This window comes from Cololabis saira, chromosome 18 (assembly GCF_033807715.1).
Source record: "Cololabis saira isolate AMF1-May2022 chromosome 18, fColSai1.1, whole genome shotgun sequence".
NCBI lineage: Eukaryota > Metazoa > Chordata > Actinopteri > Beloniformes > Belonidae > Cololabis > Cololabis saira.
In genome coordinates, this window is record NC_084604.1 from 23,256,566 (window position 1) to 23,275,523 (window position 18,958).

Sequence of the window (18,958 nt, forward strand, 5' to 3'; positions counted from 1 at the left end):
TACTTATCTCTTAATTCTGTGGAAGCAGAGCTTTCTCCATCTGCAGGGACCCTTTGCAACCTTTATACTTAATGGAACTACTTTTTTAAGTCATGTCCAAAGCTGAATTTAACAATATAATTTGAGATGAGATGATTGCACCATGTGCTGAGATCATTTGCTGTTTTGGTGCAAATGCACATATTCCATGGTCACTCAAATTTGCTTTGATTCAAGCTGTTTTTGAGCCCTACCAAAAGTTTGCACACCACCACCTCATAACAGGCCTATAACATACACACACACTATGCAGGTCTTTTGCTGATGACAGTTCCACATCCTGAGTTATGGTCAAAGTGCCATGTTTTCTGTTACCTGTGCAGTGATCAGTGTAATGCTGTTAATCTTTTGCAATGCTCTCTGCAGAGGAAACTGAGGGAAATCTCCACAAAGTACCAACTATTTCAGAAACCTGCTAACTTTGAGCAGCGCATGCTAGACTGTAAGAGGGTCTTGGAGGGCGCCAAGGCTGAGCTGCACATCCTGGATGTTAAGCACGTGGAACCAGAAAAAATCCAGCCCCACCTCAGCGGTTGTATGGTGAGAATGAGACTTTTATCAGTCAGTGTTTTTAAATGCTTTAGCTGTAACTGATTGTTTCAGGTCATGCACATTATAGATCTTCATTAGGCTTGAACATTATTTCAGGATACACAAGCATAAAGAGTTTATTTCACATACACAATTACTTTTTTTGTGTTTTTTCTGCTGTATAGAAATTGTACAAGTTGCTGAGTGAAGTAAAGCTTGAGGTAGAGACGGTGATTAAAACAGGCCGTCAGATTGTGCAGAAACAGCAGACGGAGAATCCCAAGGCCATGGATGAGCAGCTAACAGCTCTCAAACTGCTCTACAATGACCTGGGGGCTCAGGTAGGTAACAGACGGGATTCTGGTTTTTCTTTTTAACACATACATTTTTTCTTGTTCAATAAGATTCAAACCATACTGAATTGTAAGGTATTTTTTTCATACGATGCTGAGGCCTGCTCTTTTCTTTACAGGTAACTGAGGGAAAACAGGACCTGGAAAAAGCCCTGTCTCTGTCTCAAAAGTTTCTTAAGGACAGTGCTGCCCTGCAGGACTGGTTAACAACAAACGAAGTCCAGCTTCAGCAGAAAAACAACTGCGGAGACATGCCAGCTGACATCGATGCTGAGGTTGCGTGGGCAAATGTGAGTGGCTGACCATGTTTCCTCACCAAAAATAAGTGAAATTTATGATAAGGAACAGTAGAAGCTCAGGTATTTCAGACTTTCTCTACTTTGTGTGGTTAGGCATCTTTCAAGCAGAGTGAGATTTGGGACGCACTATATATTTTTTAATATACTGCATACAATTATAACACAAGTGCTTCTCTTTTTTCAGTTTGTAGCTCAACAAGCAAACAATCCTCTGTTTCTAACATGGAGATTGAGTTTCACCGTAATGAACAGTTCATTGTTAAAGAACTCTCGTCTTCTTTTATTGTTCTTGTTCTCACTCTTATTTTCTTTCTCCTCCCCCTTCTTTATATATATATATATATATATATATATATATATATATATATATATATATATATATATATATATATATATATATATATATATGAATATAAGAATTTTTTTTTTTTTTTATGCATTTATTTTTGCAGTTTTTGAGTAACACTGAGCGAGATACGTGATAACATTATTACCCCCCCACCCTGACGATTACCTGTTTGGCCTTGTCCTCATGGAGGAAGTATAAGCACATATTTCAACTCTCATAAAAATGTTCTTTCCCAAGGCGATCTTTTCTCTCACACACACAATTACTCCCTAATCCAAGGCCATTTTCATAACCGGGGTAGTACATTACTGTAGACTTAGATTTTATTCCATGTTTTTTATTTGCACCTCCCTTTTGCATGTATGATTATGAGGTTGATGATTGTGTGTAATTTTTATTTTTTTATCTCGCATGTGCATTTTAAAACATCACTGTTAATATACTATTAATATGAAGTGTTCTGTTCTGTCCTGTCTAATCTGGTTCTAGTTTGCGCTGTTTTGTCTGGTTCTAGTTTGCGTTGTTCCGTCTGGTTCTAGTTTGTGTTGTTCCATCCCATTCTGGTCTTCCTCGTTCCGCTCTGTTCTATTCTTCATTGCTCAGATGAAGATTAATTTCCTTTGGCGTTAAAGTAAACTTGAATTGATCTGAATTATTCTAGTTTTATGAACAGGAAATATGCCAGACTACGAGCTGGTTAATGTTACCTATAATTTATGCATTTTTTTTTTGTGTAGAGCATTGCAAGATGAATTCTCACTGACCTGAAAGATATGATTACTTACACACATGCACTCAAACAGAGCCTGCTGAAAGAGACGGAGCGTCGGAAGTCGGAGCTGTCCAGCCTGATGGAGACCAGCACAGGTCTGCAGACTCTGGTGGATGGCAGCGGGCCGCAGCTGGAGGAGAAACTGTTTGGGCTCAATGAAGGTTGGGACCGAGTCCACACCTGGGCCGAAGACTGGCTCAGCACTGTCCTGGTGAGAGCACTTTCTATGTTAAAATAAAGAGCTCAGCATCTCTTTATCTATGTAATATCTTCAACAAAAATAAAACCATTTTTTTTTGTTTTGTTTTTTAATTTGGGGCACAGCCATACTGCTCAGGAAGGCGTCGGGAACTTGCCAACCGCATGTCAATCACAGTTAGCTTTGCCCCCAGCTCTTTCAGACGAACCCCACAGAAATCAAATATTTCCCCTTCATTGTGTATGAGTGATTGCACCTTGTCCGTAAAGAAAAATCACCAAATGAATAAGACAACAAATACTTGCAAACCACCTCTCCAGTATAGATATAATCCCCTTACAGGTAGCCCACCTAGTATGTTAAATTCTTTAAAATCTTGAATCTGAATCACAGCAGCGCATTAAACATGTTATGATCTAAAGGTGCCACAGTTCCTCGGGGCTTGTTCAGGAACGCAACAAATTTTATAAAAGAGATTAATGGAAAATGAAATGACGACAAATTGAAATTCTATCTAGACTTCATCCTGATATAGTCATTTACAATAAATGTGTTGCAACGGACAATTAGGTTTGCAGAGAGGATAATTGGGACTAACCTCCCATCTATCCAGGACCTGTACCTGTCCAGGACCAGGAAACAGGCAGGTAGCATCTCTGCAGACCCCTCACACCCAGGACAGTCTGTTTGAACTCCTCCCCTCTGGACGGCGCTACAGAGCTCTGTACGCCAAAACCTCCAGACACGGAGACAGTTTCTTCCCCCAAGCTGTTGCTCTGATGAACTCTCATCACTCATAGTCTCAGAGTAATCAACCACCATGCAATAATAATAATAACAATAATAATAATAACACAATCATATGCTGTGACAATGCACCTTCCAATAATCATGTCTACCTCATGCTGCTGCACCTTTCACTTTTTAAAAATTGTATACTGTATATGTTAATAAGAGCTGCCATTTGTCTATTACCTATTTACTGTAGAGTGAGCGAAAATACCCGAGTCAAATTCCATGTCTTGTCTGACCTGACCTGGCCAAATAAACATGATTCTGATTCTAATGCCCGCAGGGGGTGTATAGAAGCAAATCAGAAGTCATTCAAGAATTTAAATCAATGAGAAAAAAAAACACAATAATGCCATCCATGATCATCATCGCTTAAGTAGCAGTTGGCCCTAGAGCTTGAAATGAGGTAACGGTTGTCAGGTTGCTCTGCTGCGGGAGAAGCTGTCGATCCATGAGAGATGCACCACGGGAGTGGGTCAGTTAGCTTCTCTTGATTCAGGTGTTAGATACCTGTTCCTTCTCCATCCGGCCTTGCTGACTGACTCCTGATCCAAATTCCTCTCAATCCTTAATCTCTGTGAGCAGTTTGAATGGAGAATATGGAGTAGAGAGGATGTCAGGAGAGGCCAGCCAGCTTCAGAATGAAGAAGAGGCCAGAGGTTCTTAACTCTCCCGTTTACCATGAGTTTGACTGGCTCGAGTCAATTTAATGGTTTTTAAAGTTCTGTCTGTGTTGCCAGTGTTTTAACTTGAAACGGTTTTGTGAAAAGCAGTACAATATTTATTTGAACAAAGCTTCTCTTCTCAACTTGTGCTCCGCATATAACATTGATACAAACCACACCAGTGCATATAGATTTCTTTAAGGGGCCTCTTGTTTTCTTTGTTTTTGTGTTCAGAGTCACCAGAACGAGGTGGAGATTTTTGATGAGAACTTGGCTCACATCAGCACCTGGCTCTACCAGACGCAGATCCACCTGGACGAGACAGAGCGGCTGGCTCCCCCGGAAAGAGAAAACGTCTTAAAGGTCCAGCAGAGCAAATTTTTACATTATTAGAGATAATATGTAGGCACGAATGAAAGCACAGTGGTTGTAATGCGTAGAAGCTGCGAGTCAACCGCTCTGGTAAGCCAACGAACGTGTGGCTTATTAAGATAATCAGGAGTGAAAAGAACATTGTATGATGATATGAAAATCAGTTCCTGCTCTACTAACCTCCCTGGTTCTTTCTGTGCTGTTCTCTAGTCAAAGAAAGAACGACTTCACATCTGTGTTTTGTTCTTAGAGCATGCAGGAGGAGCTGGAGGATATCGGTCTGCGAGTGGATAACGTGAGGGACCAAGCCATCATCCTGATGACCAGCAGGGGGCCTGCCTGTCGAGATGTGGTGGAGCCCAAACTGGCGGAGCTTAACTGCAACTTTGACAAAGTTTCCCAACACATAAAAACCGCCAAGGTACAAACAAGTGAATGGACTGTCAAGCCGACGGGCTTCAGTTAGCGTGTTAATCATTGCGGTGGAATCGGAAAGCAGGCTGTTCAACCAGCTTGTTCTTGCTTTTCACGCAGATGATAACCAGTCTGGAGTCCGGAGGTGTTGAGATGAATCCGCAGATACCTCAGCTGGTACAGAAAACCATCATTATTACTAGCTACAAGAACAATGGGGCCAAATTAAATATATATATTTTACATTCAAACTAGAAATGCATACAATTCCAGATTGGAAAGTACAGGAATGTAAGGCGCTTGTCCGAGGTTTGATTCTGCTCTTTCTAACCAGGTAACTCACAGTCAGGAGAGTGGAACAGAAAGTCACACCCGCTCTGGAAAGAGTGTTGTCCAAGTTGACATAAAGGACCTTCACGCAGAGCTTCAGGACACCTTGAAGAGTTTACAACTGCAGCAGGAAGCAGTAAATGTCCAGGATGATGACAAGGTAATCAGGCTTATCTTTAGATGAAAAACCAGGTTTTACCTAATTTTGACCAAAGGTAGAGAGGATGATGACTGAGCTATAAAAGAAAATACACGACCAATAGTGACGTCTTTTAGACAAAACTGCTGGTGAGGAGAAGCATCTGGTGAAAGGTTGAGAGATTTTCTTCTGGGGGATTTCATCCCAAGTAAAGAATTTCAACCCAAGTCATTCTCAAGTTTTCTGACATTTTTGTGAAGAATGAGCTTCCACCTGATAAGGTAGGGCTGGGCGATATGACCTCAAATCAATATAATGATAAATTGGGCAGTTTTACCTCTAACGATAAATGTACGATAACCCTTAACCGGCAACAAAAAAATTCAATCTTTTTTCAGATTGACTGATTGGTCAGTAATTCCAGACAGCTGCTCCAGCGCACAGTAGTGTACCGTGACTCGTTTGTAAGATGGGCTGTTGGAGTTACTGTGCGCTAAAGTTAATTTCTCAGCATAAGAAAGGCCATGTGCAGCGTGAGAGTGTGTGAACTTGTAGAAATGTGCCAATCTCACACTAGACAGCACTGTCATGTCAGCCGCTTCTTCGTTTGAACCATCAGCCATTTTCTTAGGTTTCCATTCTTGTTCAGACTGGATGAGTTGAGTCATGTGATTACAGACTTACAGTAAATGGGAATGAAAATAGCCTATCAGCACACAGCCAAAACAGACAAAAAGAAGTTTCTTTTTCTTTTTTATCAAAACACAGAATTTACCGACATGGGAAAATTGACGTTGGTAATCGCAGTGAATGTCGGTAATGGCACATTTTTGGTTTATCGCCTAGGCCTGTGATAAGGCAAACGTTGATTGGGCATCTCGAAGTTTAGCAAGTTTGGAATTCAGTCTGTGTTATCAAGGTTTATGGTTGAATACATCAGCTGCACGCCTGCACGCCTGCACGCCTGCCCATCAACTGATCCGTTGAGAAATTCTAAATGGGAAGTTACCTGTTTTTTTTTCCCCCTCGAGAGGTATTTAGAACCACCTTACCTTGAGTTGCTTGCTATTGATTTAACAAGTTTTACAGACTTCAGATTTTTCACGAATACAATGTTTGCAAGAATTTGTCTGCAAATAACTTCTAGCTGGCAAGCTGTTGAATGCTTGGTGAGACCTTTCCACCGTGTCCCCTTGCCTCAGATGGATGAGGAGAAAGCCAGTGTGGAAGACTTGTTGAGACGAGGAGAAGAACTGCAGCAGCAAGCTTCAGATGAGGGACAGAGGGAGGAGTTGAGAGGCATGCTGCTCCGACTGCAGAGCCAATATTCTGCTCACAGGGTAAAATACACAACACAGGCTACTTCTTCTTTATGCATGGCTCATAGTAAAAAGTGAAAAAAAAAAACAATCAAACAGTGATCTCTGTCATTTTTGGATTTCTGTATTTTGTGCACTAATAGATGTAATTTAACTTTGCTCTATATGTCTGCCTGCTTCAGAAGCTGAGTATGCAACATGTCAGGCAGGTCGAAATGTCCATGGACTCATCTCAAAACTTCCAAGAACCGACATCAGAATTTTCAACTCAGGCAAGCGTTTTATATATGCCCTGAACATTCAACTCAGTTCGATTCAATTTTATTTACATAGCGTCTATTACAACAGAAGTTGTCTCTAGGCGCTTTCCAGAGACCCAGAACATGAGCCCAAAGCAATTATTACATAAACAATAGCAGGTTAAAACTCCCCTAGTGAGAGAAAAACCTTAAGCCAAACAGTGGCAAGGAAAAACTCCCCTTTAGGAGGAAGAAACCTTGAGCAGGACCAGGCTCATCAGGGGGGACCCTCCTGCCGGAGGCCAGCTGGGCAGAGCAGGAAAAGAGAGAACAGACAGAGAATGAAAAACAGAGAAAGGAGAGACACAGACACAATGGCTAACTGGTGCACTACAGGGATGACTATACAAGCAGATGCAGACAGCAGACACTGAGGTACATGCCGATATTAAGATCTTAAAAGTGACCTCAGCCTTGACGGGAAATGCTGCACCAAGCCAGGAAAGAGAAAGTCTGTGTGAGGCAAGATGCTGCAACAAGTTTTACCACATTAGTTGTCAACAATATTTATTTCAAATTATCATTTTAGCTGCTGTCTTTTGTGAAAACAACATCTGAACCAATGATGCCAACAACACATTTGTGCTTTTCTGTTTGTTCAAAGTAGACGACATGCAGGCTATTAAAGATTTTCTCGTACCCACATCATGACTTGCTTGTGAAACAGCTGCGAACTTTCAGGAAGAGTCTACTTCACTAAGCCAAATTTCCAATGATTAGCTTTTGAACTGCAGGAAGAGACTTATGCTGTAGTTTTAGTTTTTCCATACTCTATTTGTAATTCATTGATACCAGTGGTGCTTTTATAGTTGTTAGTATTTGTTATTTACTTTAGCCTGTGATATTGTTTTTGTGAGCAGTGTGATCTGAATGCTGTAAGATTGCAGTGTTTCTTTTTATTACTCAAACCGACTAGTTTGACACTAATGCTTTCTGCTTCTCCTCTATAATGCAGGAGGCGTCTGCAGCAGGGCACATAAGCACTTTGTCACTGACTCCCTCCGACTACCTGCTGGATATGAACAAAGTTCTCCTCGCAATGGCCGACAATGAATTACTCTTGAACTCCTCTGAGCTCAGCGGGGGGCTTTATGAAGACTTCTCCAGCCAAGAGGACACTCTGAGGGTTAGCCTCCCTCCTTGTTATTGTAGACATTTCACAGCCTTGGAAATAGTTGTTTTTTTTAAACATGGGGGCAGCACCATAGGAATTGCTTTCCTAAGCAATTCACAAAGCCCTTTCTAAAGTATGTAAGGTTTCAAACTGCCCACAAAAAGTTTTAATCTTTGTAGAATTTGGCATGACATTATTGAGAATTGTTGGTACCACATTATGAGCTGCTATAACTACAATAATGTAATGGTCATGTTATACTCCTTCAGAATATTAGGGAGAATCTGGAGCGTCTGAGTGACCAGGTCACAGGGATTCACGAGCGCCAGCCTGACGCTATCCAGGATGCTTCCCCAGCTGAAGTGGCACAGATGGGAGACGCCCTCACGCAGCTCAATGCCGAATGGGACCGACTTAACTGCATGTACACTCAGCGCAAGGGGTATGTGGGCCGTCTTCACACGCAGATTCATCCAGAAGTGTTCAATTGACGTGTGCATGTGAATTTGTGCATCAGCGTGTTTCATCAAAAGCTGCAGGGGTGTTAAATGCTAAATATCTGTTAGTTAAGAGACAACAGGGACACAAATACTACTAAAATAGATATCTTGTAATGCACACTGACCTTGGTTCATACATAACTACACATTTCTGACATAATTATTCACTCATTCATACATATTTGACCTTGATCACCATGAATACGATTGCATGGGCGTACATTTTTTAATTTGCTGAGAAAGTGAGTGCAAAGATGCGAGGAAACTACTGAGGTAATTTTGAGTTTGCCTATAAATGCTGAAAGACTGTTTGTAATTACAACAACCCCTGGGCATCAGAATAAATCAACAGAACAGAGAATATTTTGTGAAATAGCTCGTCCAAAACTCATTTCCCTCAATTGATCTCTGATTAAATTTGTTTTCTACTCAGAAATGCTGTAAAATGAAATAGCTGCTGTGCTGATCAACATTTCATAAAGTTTGATAAATAATTTTCACCTCGCTCCTTTTCATTCAAAGTAATTTCATCAAGAGAGGTTTTTTTTTTTAAAGATTTTATAATCTGTTTGGAATGAAGTGGATGAAGCCAAAAAGTTTCCCAGACTCTGTTCGTTTACCTTTTTTTGCAGCCCCCCCCCCTTTTCTTTTAAAAATTAAAACCTCTGACTTTGGAGTGACATTGGTCGGGAACCAAAATGTGATGCATTGGGTGGTTTATTGGTTGTTTTTTTATTTTGTAAAGCTAGTTTTTTAACCTGGCATGTGCTGCTTGAGTGGCATTGACAAGAAGAGATGGAGAGGAGTATATGAGCAGGGTTCTCTGGGGGCATCTGTATTACCCGTCAGAATACAAGTGGAGTATGGCAGTAGGAAGGCCTACCGTTGATGCAGAAAACTGCAGTGCCTTGGATTTTTGCAAATAAACACCCAGCCAACATTATTTTTCAGGAGCACCAAACTTTTATTCTTGGCTGTTGTTGTCGTCAATGATGACTGAAGGAAATATGAATGAACTCAAAGCTTGTTATCTTTCCTATCACTCTGTTCTCCATTTCTGACACAATGCTGTTGAGATTAGTTTGTTTAAAGCAGCAATAATTTATAAGAAAGTCACGGTGGCATGCTCGGTTTACTTGTGCCGCAGGAGTTTTGACCGCGCCGTAGAGGAGTGGGGACAGTTTCAGTGTGACTTGAAGGACCTAACTCAGTGGCTGACGGACACTGAGACTCTGCTTTCTGAGGGCATCGGCCCAGACGGACAGCTGGACCTTGAATCTGCACGGCAACACCAGCAGGTCAGTGTCACGTATGGATGGCTGGTACAAGTATGTGACTGCCTTCTTTAATTATGTGTTGCATATGTTTTTTATCGTCCACCACAGAGACAGACTTAGCATCTAGATCTGCTTGGTACTTTTTATGATGTAGAACGCTTTAGAAACATCCACTTTGCTTATTACAAATCCTTAATAGTCATATATGGACACTTTCATAACATGTTTATAAGCAAAATGATTAACCTCCCAGAGTTCCAAACTAGTTTTTTCCTGAGATTTAGGACGCTTGATGTGTAGATATGGAAGAGGAGAACTGTATATAATCTCCTAAAGAAAAGAAAAAATGTATTCTCTTCTGGATCTCATAAACAACAATTTAGACTATTGAGTATGCAAAGTAAAAAAGAAGAGTAAGACGAGAAGGCGTCTTGAATTTATCTTTGTTTGATTACGAGAGCAGTATTTTCATCTCCAACGGGAGTAATATTCTTTGACTGTGCTGCATCACAGCTGACAGCACCGCCATCATCAACTCCTTCATCAGTGTGATTTGCAAAGCTTCAGCTACACTCCTGCCTGTCTAGCTCTTTTAAATATTTTCACAGTCACTGAGAATGAGATAAGGAATCAAGTGGAAGGGAATTGAGAGATCTATTAGCTGAGTCACCCTTTAGCAGAATGCTCAATCACTCAGTTTACTTTACGGGTCTGTCTTGGTAGGTTAAATCATTCTTGGTGGAAGGGAGGCCTTTGGCAGATTTAATCCCGACTTGCTACAAATCATGACTATGCGTCAATAAATATTTGCTTGGAAAGATGAACTCGAGCTGGGGATTTTGGTCACAGGAGAATAAGATTATGATGTGTGTCTGAGGCACTTCTGCTTTTATGTATCTCCCTCAGTCTTTTCTTGTTTTTCTTTGTATTTCAGGAGCTTGAAGAAGCTCTTGCCAATCATCAACCCGTTGTGGCTGAACTGACCCATACCGGACAGCAAATAATTGGGAAACTTTCCTCTCCTGATGGGCCCCTACTTGAAGAAAAGTTAGAAACTCTTGGTCAGCGTTGGAGAGCTGTCAACCACCAGGTTTTGGACAGACAGCGCAGGTATCTGCAGAAACACTAGATACAACATACAGTTGCAATACTCACATATACGTTTTGATATCTCTTTATTAGCACACCTAAATTACTGGTTAATGCTCACTCTGCATTACCATGTGACTGTATATTTTACAGTTTAACATTATCAGTGTGGTTAATCAGTCTGCAACAGCAATTTAAATGTAAATTCTAGGATTAGACCTGTAGCTTTGAGGAAATGGAGATCCTAATCTGAACGCATAATGTGCTGCGTGTGTGTGCAGGTTGGCTGGAGGGGATCCAGCCCTGTCGGACCTGGTGAGGAGACGAGAGGAGCTCGGTGTGTGGCTGGAGCAGGCAGAAAAGGCTGTTGGCTCCCTATCCGTCTCTGACCTGGACCAGAACCTCAAAGAACTTAAGGTGCAATTTTCAGAAATGTAGCTTTTATGAAAAAAACACTCTTACTGTTCTTCTTCATTTACTTTCAAACTCAGAAAATAGTAAAGTGATTGACAAGATGTGCCACAGCTGTACTTCTTGGATTTGGATTTGAAGGCAGTGCACATTTTGTAAATGTTTGTTAATGTTTTATTTATTTTTTGACAGGCACTTGCTTTGGAAATGGATGCACAAAACGAACGGCTTGGTTGGTTGAACAAACACGCTCCCCAGGTGTTGGCCAGTCCGAGTATGAGCGCTCAGGGCAGGGACCAGCATTTTGGGAAACTGAGAGCCATCAACCTCAAGTGGAGCAAGGTTAGGGTTGTGCTAGTTTTTATCAATTTGATGTTTAACATTTTATTTGATGTTTTGTCTTGATGTAAATAATATATTTATACTGTAAATGTATGAATAATGCAGTATTTTACATCATTACAAGCATTTTTGATCCTGCCTTTTTTCAGTGGCTCTTTTTCTCCTTCTGTGGCGTCTTGAATAATAATATCTTCCTCATTTCTTTCCTCCTCCATTGTTTTCTTCCTCAGGTGACCCATGAGTTACTGGATAAAGTGGGCGAGGTGGAGACCAATCTGCAGAGCCATACCAACTTCCAGGATAGGATGAAGAGACTAACTGACTGGGTTGTTGTCACACACCAGACAATAGTGACTCGAGGCCTGAACCCTACTCAAGCACTGGTACATGAACAAAATCCATCGCAAGATGTAACACTTGAAATTTAACATGTTATTTATATGAATATTGTACCTAAATTGAGTTTTTGATCTTTTGTAGGCTTTGGAAGCCTCCATGAAGGACAGGAAGAAGGACCTGGAGGAGCTGCTGGCTCATTCTATTGAGCTGCAGAGACAACAGCAGCTTTTGCCTGAAGAAAAGGTCTCATATTCTATAGTAATATTATTAAATACAAAACATATTGCACATTGTATTATATAATTAGTCCATATTGAACTGTAAAAAGGCCACTTCCCTACCAGGAGCAATTTAGCATATCTATAAGTTACTGTAGGATAGCTGGCGGTTTTATTGAAGTCCTAATGCATGATGTGTCTTGTGTAAACCTTTTGCACTGTAGTTGGTCATTAATATTTGTCCCTCTGCTCCTTCATGTGTTCAGGGTAAAGTGGAGCAGCTGGCTGCCGATTGGAAAGCCCTGGACAGCCGACTGAGGGAATCTCTTCAGCCAACTGTCTCTCCGTGGACTCACCACCAACATACTGTTCAGCACCAACAGCTTGGTAAAAATATCTTATTCGAGTTTTTCTATCACTACATCTGTGTTTTATTGTTCATCAAAGGCACAAGAAGTAAATGATCTCAAGCCTGTTCCATGAAAGTGTTATTTAAAAAGAAAATGAAAGCTATAGATCTGATTTTGATGGATTCTTAACTGTAAATATGCTGTAAAAAATGCTCTTGGGTGGCAAATTTGGTTGATAACATCATGACTTTGATAGAACCATCCTCTGATAGTCATTTGACATCCTTCTTACTCTGCTCTCCCAAATATTTATTGTCTTATTCCTTCTTAAATAAGTCTTTTAAACTTTACATTTGTTTACATTTGGCCACTTTTGCCCCTGCTCCAGTCTCCGCAGTTCCTTCAGCTGTTCAGATGACCAGCTTGGTGAGCGACCACCACCACCAAACCCTGCACTCACCTGACACGGTGCCACCTACTAATCTCAACCAAACAGCCACCGAACTGGCAGACTGGCTTGTCCTCATCACCCAGATGCTCAAATCTAATATCGTCACCGTGGGAGACACGAAGGAGATCAGGACGACTATCGGGCGTCTGCAGGTGATGAACGAAGAGCAGAGAGGGGGAAGAGTCGCATGTTCTTGAGATCTGTGTGTGATTGAAATAATTTATTTTTATTTCATATAATAACACCACAAACGGTTTAAGTGTGTGAGAGACGAGGAGATGCTTATTTGATGGGCTGCACATACTGTACAGTATGTCTGATGACACTACAATAAATCAAAATTAACCTTTTGTAATGAAAATGGCCTCTAAGGGTCCTACAGTATGTGAGGAATAGAAAAAATTTGAAGCATTTAATACCTCATACGTACTGTATGTGTCTTCATGTATCTACTGGGGGTCCCTGCTAAATATGTGTCTTTTGGTCTTGTGATTTTTCTTTTTAAAAATCGATTCTGAATCCTTCTAATGAAAATCAGTTGCAATTAGAAAATAGACTTTTCTAAACCTCTGGTGTAATTTCATTTTCTTTCTTAATGACAGGTGACGAAAGGTGACCTGGAGCAGCGCCACCCTCAGCTAGAGGATATTTTCACTTTGGCACAGAACATCAAGAACAAGACATCTAATGTTGACGTTCGCACATCCATTACTGAGAAGCGTACGTACAGAACAAAATGACTTTGCTGATGATTTACAAAAGAGATGGGACGGGGAGGAGAATAGCCACAAAAGTTATTTAGAAATGACAAATATACATTTAAATGTATTTCCCAAATCTTGTGGAATATCCTAATTTTTCTGGTCATAGTGGAGAAAGTCCGTAGCCAGTGGGACAGCACTCAGCACGGCGTTGAGGCCCGTCTGCAGCAGCTGGATAACATGGTTGTCCACAGCAACCAATGGGAGGAGCAGAGGAAGGAGGTGAAGGGGCTTATCGGACATACCGAAGGACATTTCCAAAACCTCCTTCAGCGGTCCCGAGATCCCTTAACAAAGCAGCTTGAAGACAGTAAGGTTAGGCGAAATCTTCACTTTCTTGAACTCAGTGTGTCTGACGGCCATTTACTGTGATTGTATCCCTTTTGTAATTACTGTATGTTATTATTGAACAAACAAAAAAAAAGTTGCACACTCACATTATCTGAAGTTTATGGACGAGGGTGCACATCGTCGGTCCTCAAGGGACGGTGTCCTGCAGGTTTTAGATGTTTCCCTGCTTCAGCACAGCCTGACAGGCATGGTTGTGTCATTAACAGAATTTTCTTGATGACATGCTGATGGATGACCCTTAATTAGAATCAGTTCTGTTGAAACAGGGAAACATCTAAAACCTGCAGAACACCGACCTTCGAGGACCAACTATGTGCACCCCTGTTTATGGAGATGAATTCTCCCTCCCTCATGTGTCTGAGATGTTGCAAGAACCAAACACTAGAGGGCAACTGAGTTTAACAGAATCCGCTGTGCTGCATTCACACATACTTGCTCTTGGTTTGCTCGGTCTTGTCTTGATGAGTAATTGTGTCATTTTAAATAGTGAAATTCTCCTTTTTGTTGAAATAATAGGAGCTGGATTAACAAAAGGTTGATTTATCTGGTAATACTAAATTCATAATAACCAGATTGGCCTAATATAATCTGTTTGATTAAGCATGGGTTGCTGAACAATGAAATAATACATTTCCTTTTATTTGCTAGTTTTTGTTTTGCCATAGTTATTTAATTATATGAAACTTGCTGAATAATCCATTAGTATTTTTGCATGGTAGTTTGTCTTATAAAATGCAGGAAAACCCAAGTGAAAAGAAAAGTAGTAATGCCAACAGGGTCATGATGTTCACTTTGAATCATATCGTCCCAATTTTTAGTGTCATGCTCCAATGTGACAGCACTGATTGTATTTCAGGAGTTCCTCCAAGCTCTGGGCCGAGGCCAAGGCACAGTTGCAGCCTTCAATGAGCTGTCCAATCACCTTTTACGTGAATATGCAACCGATGACACCAGGCGGATCAAAGAGGTTGCAGAGAAACAGAATGCTGCCTGGAACAACTTCACCAATAGGTACACTCACCAACGTGCAGACACTGTATTTAGATCCATGAAAACATATATTTTGTCTGTATTTAATAGTTAATGTTCGTTTTGAAGGGCGAGTGACCATCATACCCAGCTGGACAGCGAACTGAAGGGAGTTCAGGTGTCTCTCAGGGAGCTGGAGTCCTTCCTCAGATGGCTCCAGGAGGCTGAGACGACGGTTAACGTTCTGGCCGACGCCTCCCAGAGGGAAGACCTGTCTCAGGACTCCACCCACACCAAGGAGCTGAGACGACAACTGGAGGTAGGGCTGGAAACTGAGCGTGTGAGGAATTCATGCACAGGTGCTCCCCAATTATCTCAGTGTCATCCTTCATTAACACACCTCTCACCGCCTGAACTGTGGCTGCCGTGTGTGAACAAGGGAGCAGGGTTGGTTAAAGTGCAGGTGTGTAAGGGCATGCAGAGGGCACGAGTGCGCTTGTATGCACTAAATGTGGCTCATTGATCCTCTTGTACGCCGCTTAGGGATTCAGTTTGTGTGCATTCGCGCCTCCTCTTACTTGCTTGTCATTTACCCAGACTTTACCTTTGGGATCATTTGACACACATCATTTCATGCTCAATGTAACATTTTAATGCCGGAAAATGCCAGAATCAATTCACACTGTTATCAGATAAAAGAAGGCACACACCTTTGTTTTCTATTTTTGTTTTTGACATCCCTGTCAAGTCTAAGTATGCTTCTCAAAATAGTGGCGCCGCCAGCCTCGTCCTCATCTCCACCGTGTTGTGTGTTGTGGAGCATTTGCCCAAGTTCATTCCCTCTGAATACATTTGTGATGCTCTTTTGATCTGTTTTCATTTTCCTTTGTACAATTCAAAACAGGCTAAATTGTAATTACACTGAACCCTTCCCTTTAATACCCGTGAAGATTTCAGAGACTTCATTTTTAAACTCATTATCGAACCATAGCTGGATTTGATATTTCTGAAATATGGTTCAAGAAGTAATAGCTGTTAGTATCTTAATTCATCGAGTAAACTCGTCCATTGTTCTATTCAACATCATCCATCATAATAAGTCCTTTCAAAGCTTTTGAAGGACAAATGCCCACATCCTGTTTGCCACAGCCATATTAATTTTTAGTAAATGTGTTATGTTAAAAGTTAGTTTAGGTTTTAAGCGTGTCCTCTTTTTGTTTCATCATCTGTTGCTTTTAGGATAAATGGATAAATCCACAAATAGAAAGTCAATATGAGACGTTAACCCTCACTTGGTGTACTTTTAGTTATAACTAATCTAATTCTGAAACCTTTTCTTTTAATCACTAAATTATATTCGATAGTTAACTAGTGAAGACAGAGATTAATTTGTATCCGACAGGTTTACTGAAATTTTATGAAAAAGAAGAGTCATTTTTGATTATCCCATGACAGTCAGGAAAACATTATTTACCAAGTCACATCTTGGGAAGTACACTTTGTTTTGCAGGTGTAGATTCTCATTTATCCAGTTTATGGCAATCCCAAATATTTGGTCTCCGGTTCCAGCTTGCTGCTGGGGAGTCAGGTTTATGAGCAATTGTTGAGACATTCAATAAACACAACCAAACACGAGCTGGGGCAGCGTTGTGTACCCAGTCCAGTGCAACTCCATAAATATACGGGGCAGAGCCAGCTCCCCAGATTCAGCGATCCACCTGCATCTGGAGATTAGGGGACACTCTTTCTTGGAGCTATATTGAGATATACATTTTATTAGATATTTTATACATTTACAAAAATGTTTGAGAATGTGTGATCCCTTTATTGCTATGTTTTATTCTGTGTCGCCTGTTGGGTTAAAGTCTGAGACTGTGATTCTCCTAAAACACTACATAATAAATATAATTTTAGTGCATTTGATGTTTTATCATCGGAGTATGGGACTCAGAGGTGTGAATATGGTCATAGATGTAGTCTTTTATGCGTTCATATGGTGTGTGACTTTTTTTCTGGGGGCATTTAACCTTGTAATTTGGATTGTGTTATAAAACAGTCCTGCTCTTTAATGTGCAGCTGTCCACCATAGCCTGTGATAAAACTCACGGGATGAGTGCTATCATTAACTCTTACTGATTTTCCATCATCTCATCATAGGCAATATGATCGTTTCTGCAGCCGGTGTTTTAGATAATTACTGTCACGTCATCCATGTGCAGACATGGTGGAAGGTATTGCAATAGCAGCTACCAGCAGAAAAATGCCAAAGTGTACACAGCTTGGAGAGCTGAATTTTTAATCAAGTCTGGCGTGGACGTGTTTTGCTGGGGGTGTTGGGATCTGTGCCTGAGCCTGTTTATGTGACCAGTTGAAGCATACTCTGTGCTTTCTATAAATTCTTGAAAGTTCAGATTTGGAAACGCTTCCAGCATTTGCGCAGAGCCAACAATACATTGGGTCTCCAGTTCCCCGTGAAGCAGCAGCGTCAATACCCAGGAACCACTCAAATGGTTGCATTAGCCAGTTAAGCCCAGACTAAACAGAGCTCTTCTGTCAGCTCATCATGCTGCCTCTGTGTCTGTGAGTTCACAAACTTGTTGGTCAATTTTCAGTATTTATTCCTACGTATTTGTCTTGCTGTCATTGTGTTTCCCCCTCATTTCAATAAATCTACAAAGCAATCAAATTTTGAAATTCACAGATTGTAATTATGGAAAGCAGTTTATGTCAAGTTCATCCTCACTTCAAATAAATACCTCTTGTTCTGTCTGTGTGAGAGGATGAGTTTTTTTTATATATATATATATATATATATATATATATATATATATATATATATATATATATATATATATATATATATATATATATATATATATATATATATATATATATATATATATATATATACTGTGTGTGTGTGTGTATATATATATATATATATATATATATATATATATATATATATACATATATACATATACACACACAGTATATATATATATATATAATATTATTGTTTCAATAGCTCTTCAAATAAAAGTTGCATGAAAGGACTGGTATTGCGTTTGTTGAAAGTTTTCTTTTGTGTATGTTTCTGTGATCAGTGGCTACTTTAGGGTCTTCTGTGTTGCTTTTTTTCACCTTTTTCTTTTTGTATTTTAATGCCATCTCTTTGGTATTTGAATGCTTCAAGCAGATATTTTCTCTCAAACGGTTTCCAACGTGCACAAAAGCCTTTTCTCTTCTCTTGACCTTGCTCTCCTTCTTTCTCAACCCTGTTCTACTCCTCTTCTTCCTCTCTGGTAATCTTTTTTTCAAACTGTATGTGAAGCAAACACAATGTTATCAATGCACATTTTCCTTCAAAGTCATGTCCTCTGTGCTGGATGACTCAGAGACATGACTCAGGAACTATTAGCAGTGCAGTTTCACCACTGTGGCTGTGGTCATTTGTTTGAAATTGTGTGTTAAATCGCTTCTTAAAGCGTGATGGCTACTTGAAGTCAGCTTCGCAAGGGCGAGTAAATCCACACAAACCGCCTGTTAAAATGTCGAACTTAACAGAAGTATTGACCATGTTTACAGCCTGTTGCAAAGACAATTAAAGCTTATTAGTCAATTCAAGACAATTTTACTGGGGAGTACATTTCTGTCTTTTTAAGTTTTGTTGAGGCTTAAAAACATTGAAGCTGGTTTGAATGACAGCTGAGTCCTGTAGTCGTTGCCCAATCGATATGCATTATGTTTTCAGCCTAACACATCCTTTGCATGTCACTTCTACCCCTGAAAAACTGGTGACTAAATAAAAGGAGTTGTCATTGCAACTGTCGGTTCTGGTTATCTGGGTATCTCGCTAACTGAAGTGGGATTCACATATTTCAGCAAAGTTTTATTTTGAGTTTTTGTGATCA

At 40.4% G+C, this 18,958-nt stretch overlaps 1 protein-coding gene across 3 annotated transcripts in view; it reads left to right on the top strand.

The window, feature by feature from the left end:
• The window catches only part of utrn (utrophin), a 191,240-nt gene that overhangs the window by 46,949 nt on the left and 125,333 nt on the right, over positions 1-18,958 (top strand). For all 3 annotated transcript variants that reach the window (XM_061747080.1, XM_061747081.1, XM_061747082.1), the window contains 24 exons: positions 406-579; positions 756-911; positions 1,043-1,213; positions 2,375-2,554; positions 4,234-4,362; positions 4,622-4,792; positions 4,906-4,962; positions 5,120-5,275; positions 6,457-6,594; positions 6,756-6,845; positions 7,828-7,998; positions 8,256-8,428; positions 9,634-9,784; positions 10,698-10,873; positions 11,134-11,269; positions 11,456-11,605; positions 11,836-11,988; positions 12,086-12,187; positions 12,429-12,549; positions 12,901-13,115; positions 13,566-13,683; positions 13,834-14,039; positions 14,932-15,086; positions 15,174-15,363. In XM_061747080.1, the coding sequence (XP_061603064.1) occupies positions 406-579; positions 756-911; positions 1,043-1,213; positions 2,375-2,554; positions 4,234-4,362; positions 4,622-4,792; positions 4,906-4,962; positions 5,120-5,275; positions 6,457-6,594; positions 6,756-6,845; positions 7,828-7,998; positions 8,256-8,428; positions 9,634-9,784; positions 10,698-10,873; positions 11,134-11,269; positions 11,456-11,605; positions 11,836-11,988; positions 12,086-12,187; positions 12,429-12,549; positions 12,901-13,115; positions 13,566-13,683; positions 13,834-14,039; positions 14,932-15,086; positions 15,174-15,363 (3,639 nt within the window). The remainder of the gene's footprint in view (positions 1-405; positions 580-755; positions 912-1,042; positions 1,214-2,374; positions 2,555-4,233; positions 4,363-4,621; positions 4,793-4,905; positions 4,963-5,119; positions 5,276-6,456; positions 6,595-6,755; positions 6,846-7,827; positions 7,999-8,255; positions 8,429-9,633; positions 9,785-10,697; positions 10,874-11,133; positions 11,270-11,455; positions 11,606-11,835; positions 11,989-12,085; positions 12,188-12,428; positions 12,550-12,900; positions 13,116-13,565; positions 13,684-13,833; positions 14,040-14,931; positions 15,087-15,173; positions 15,364-18,958) is intronic.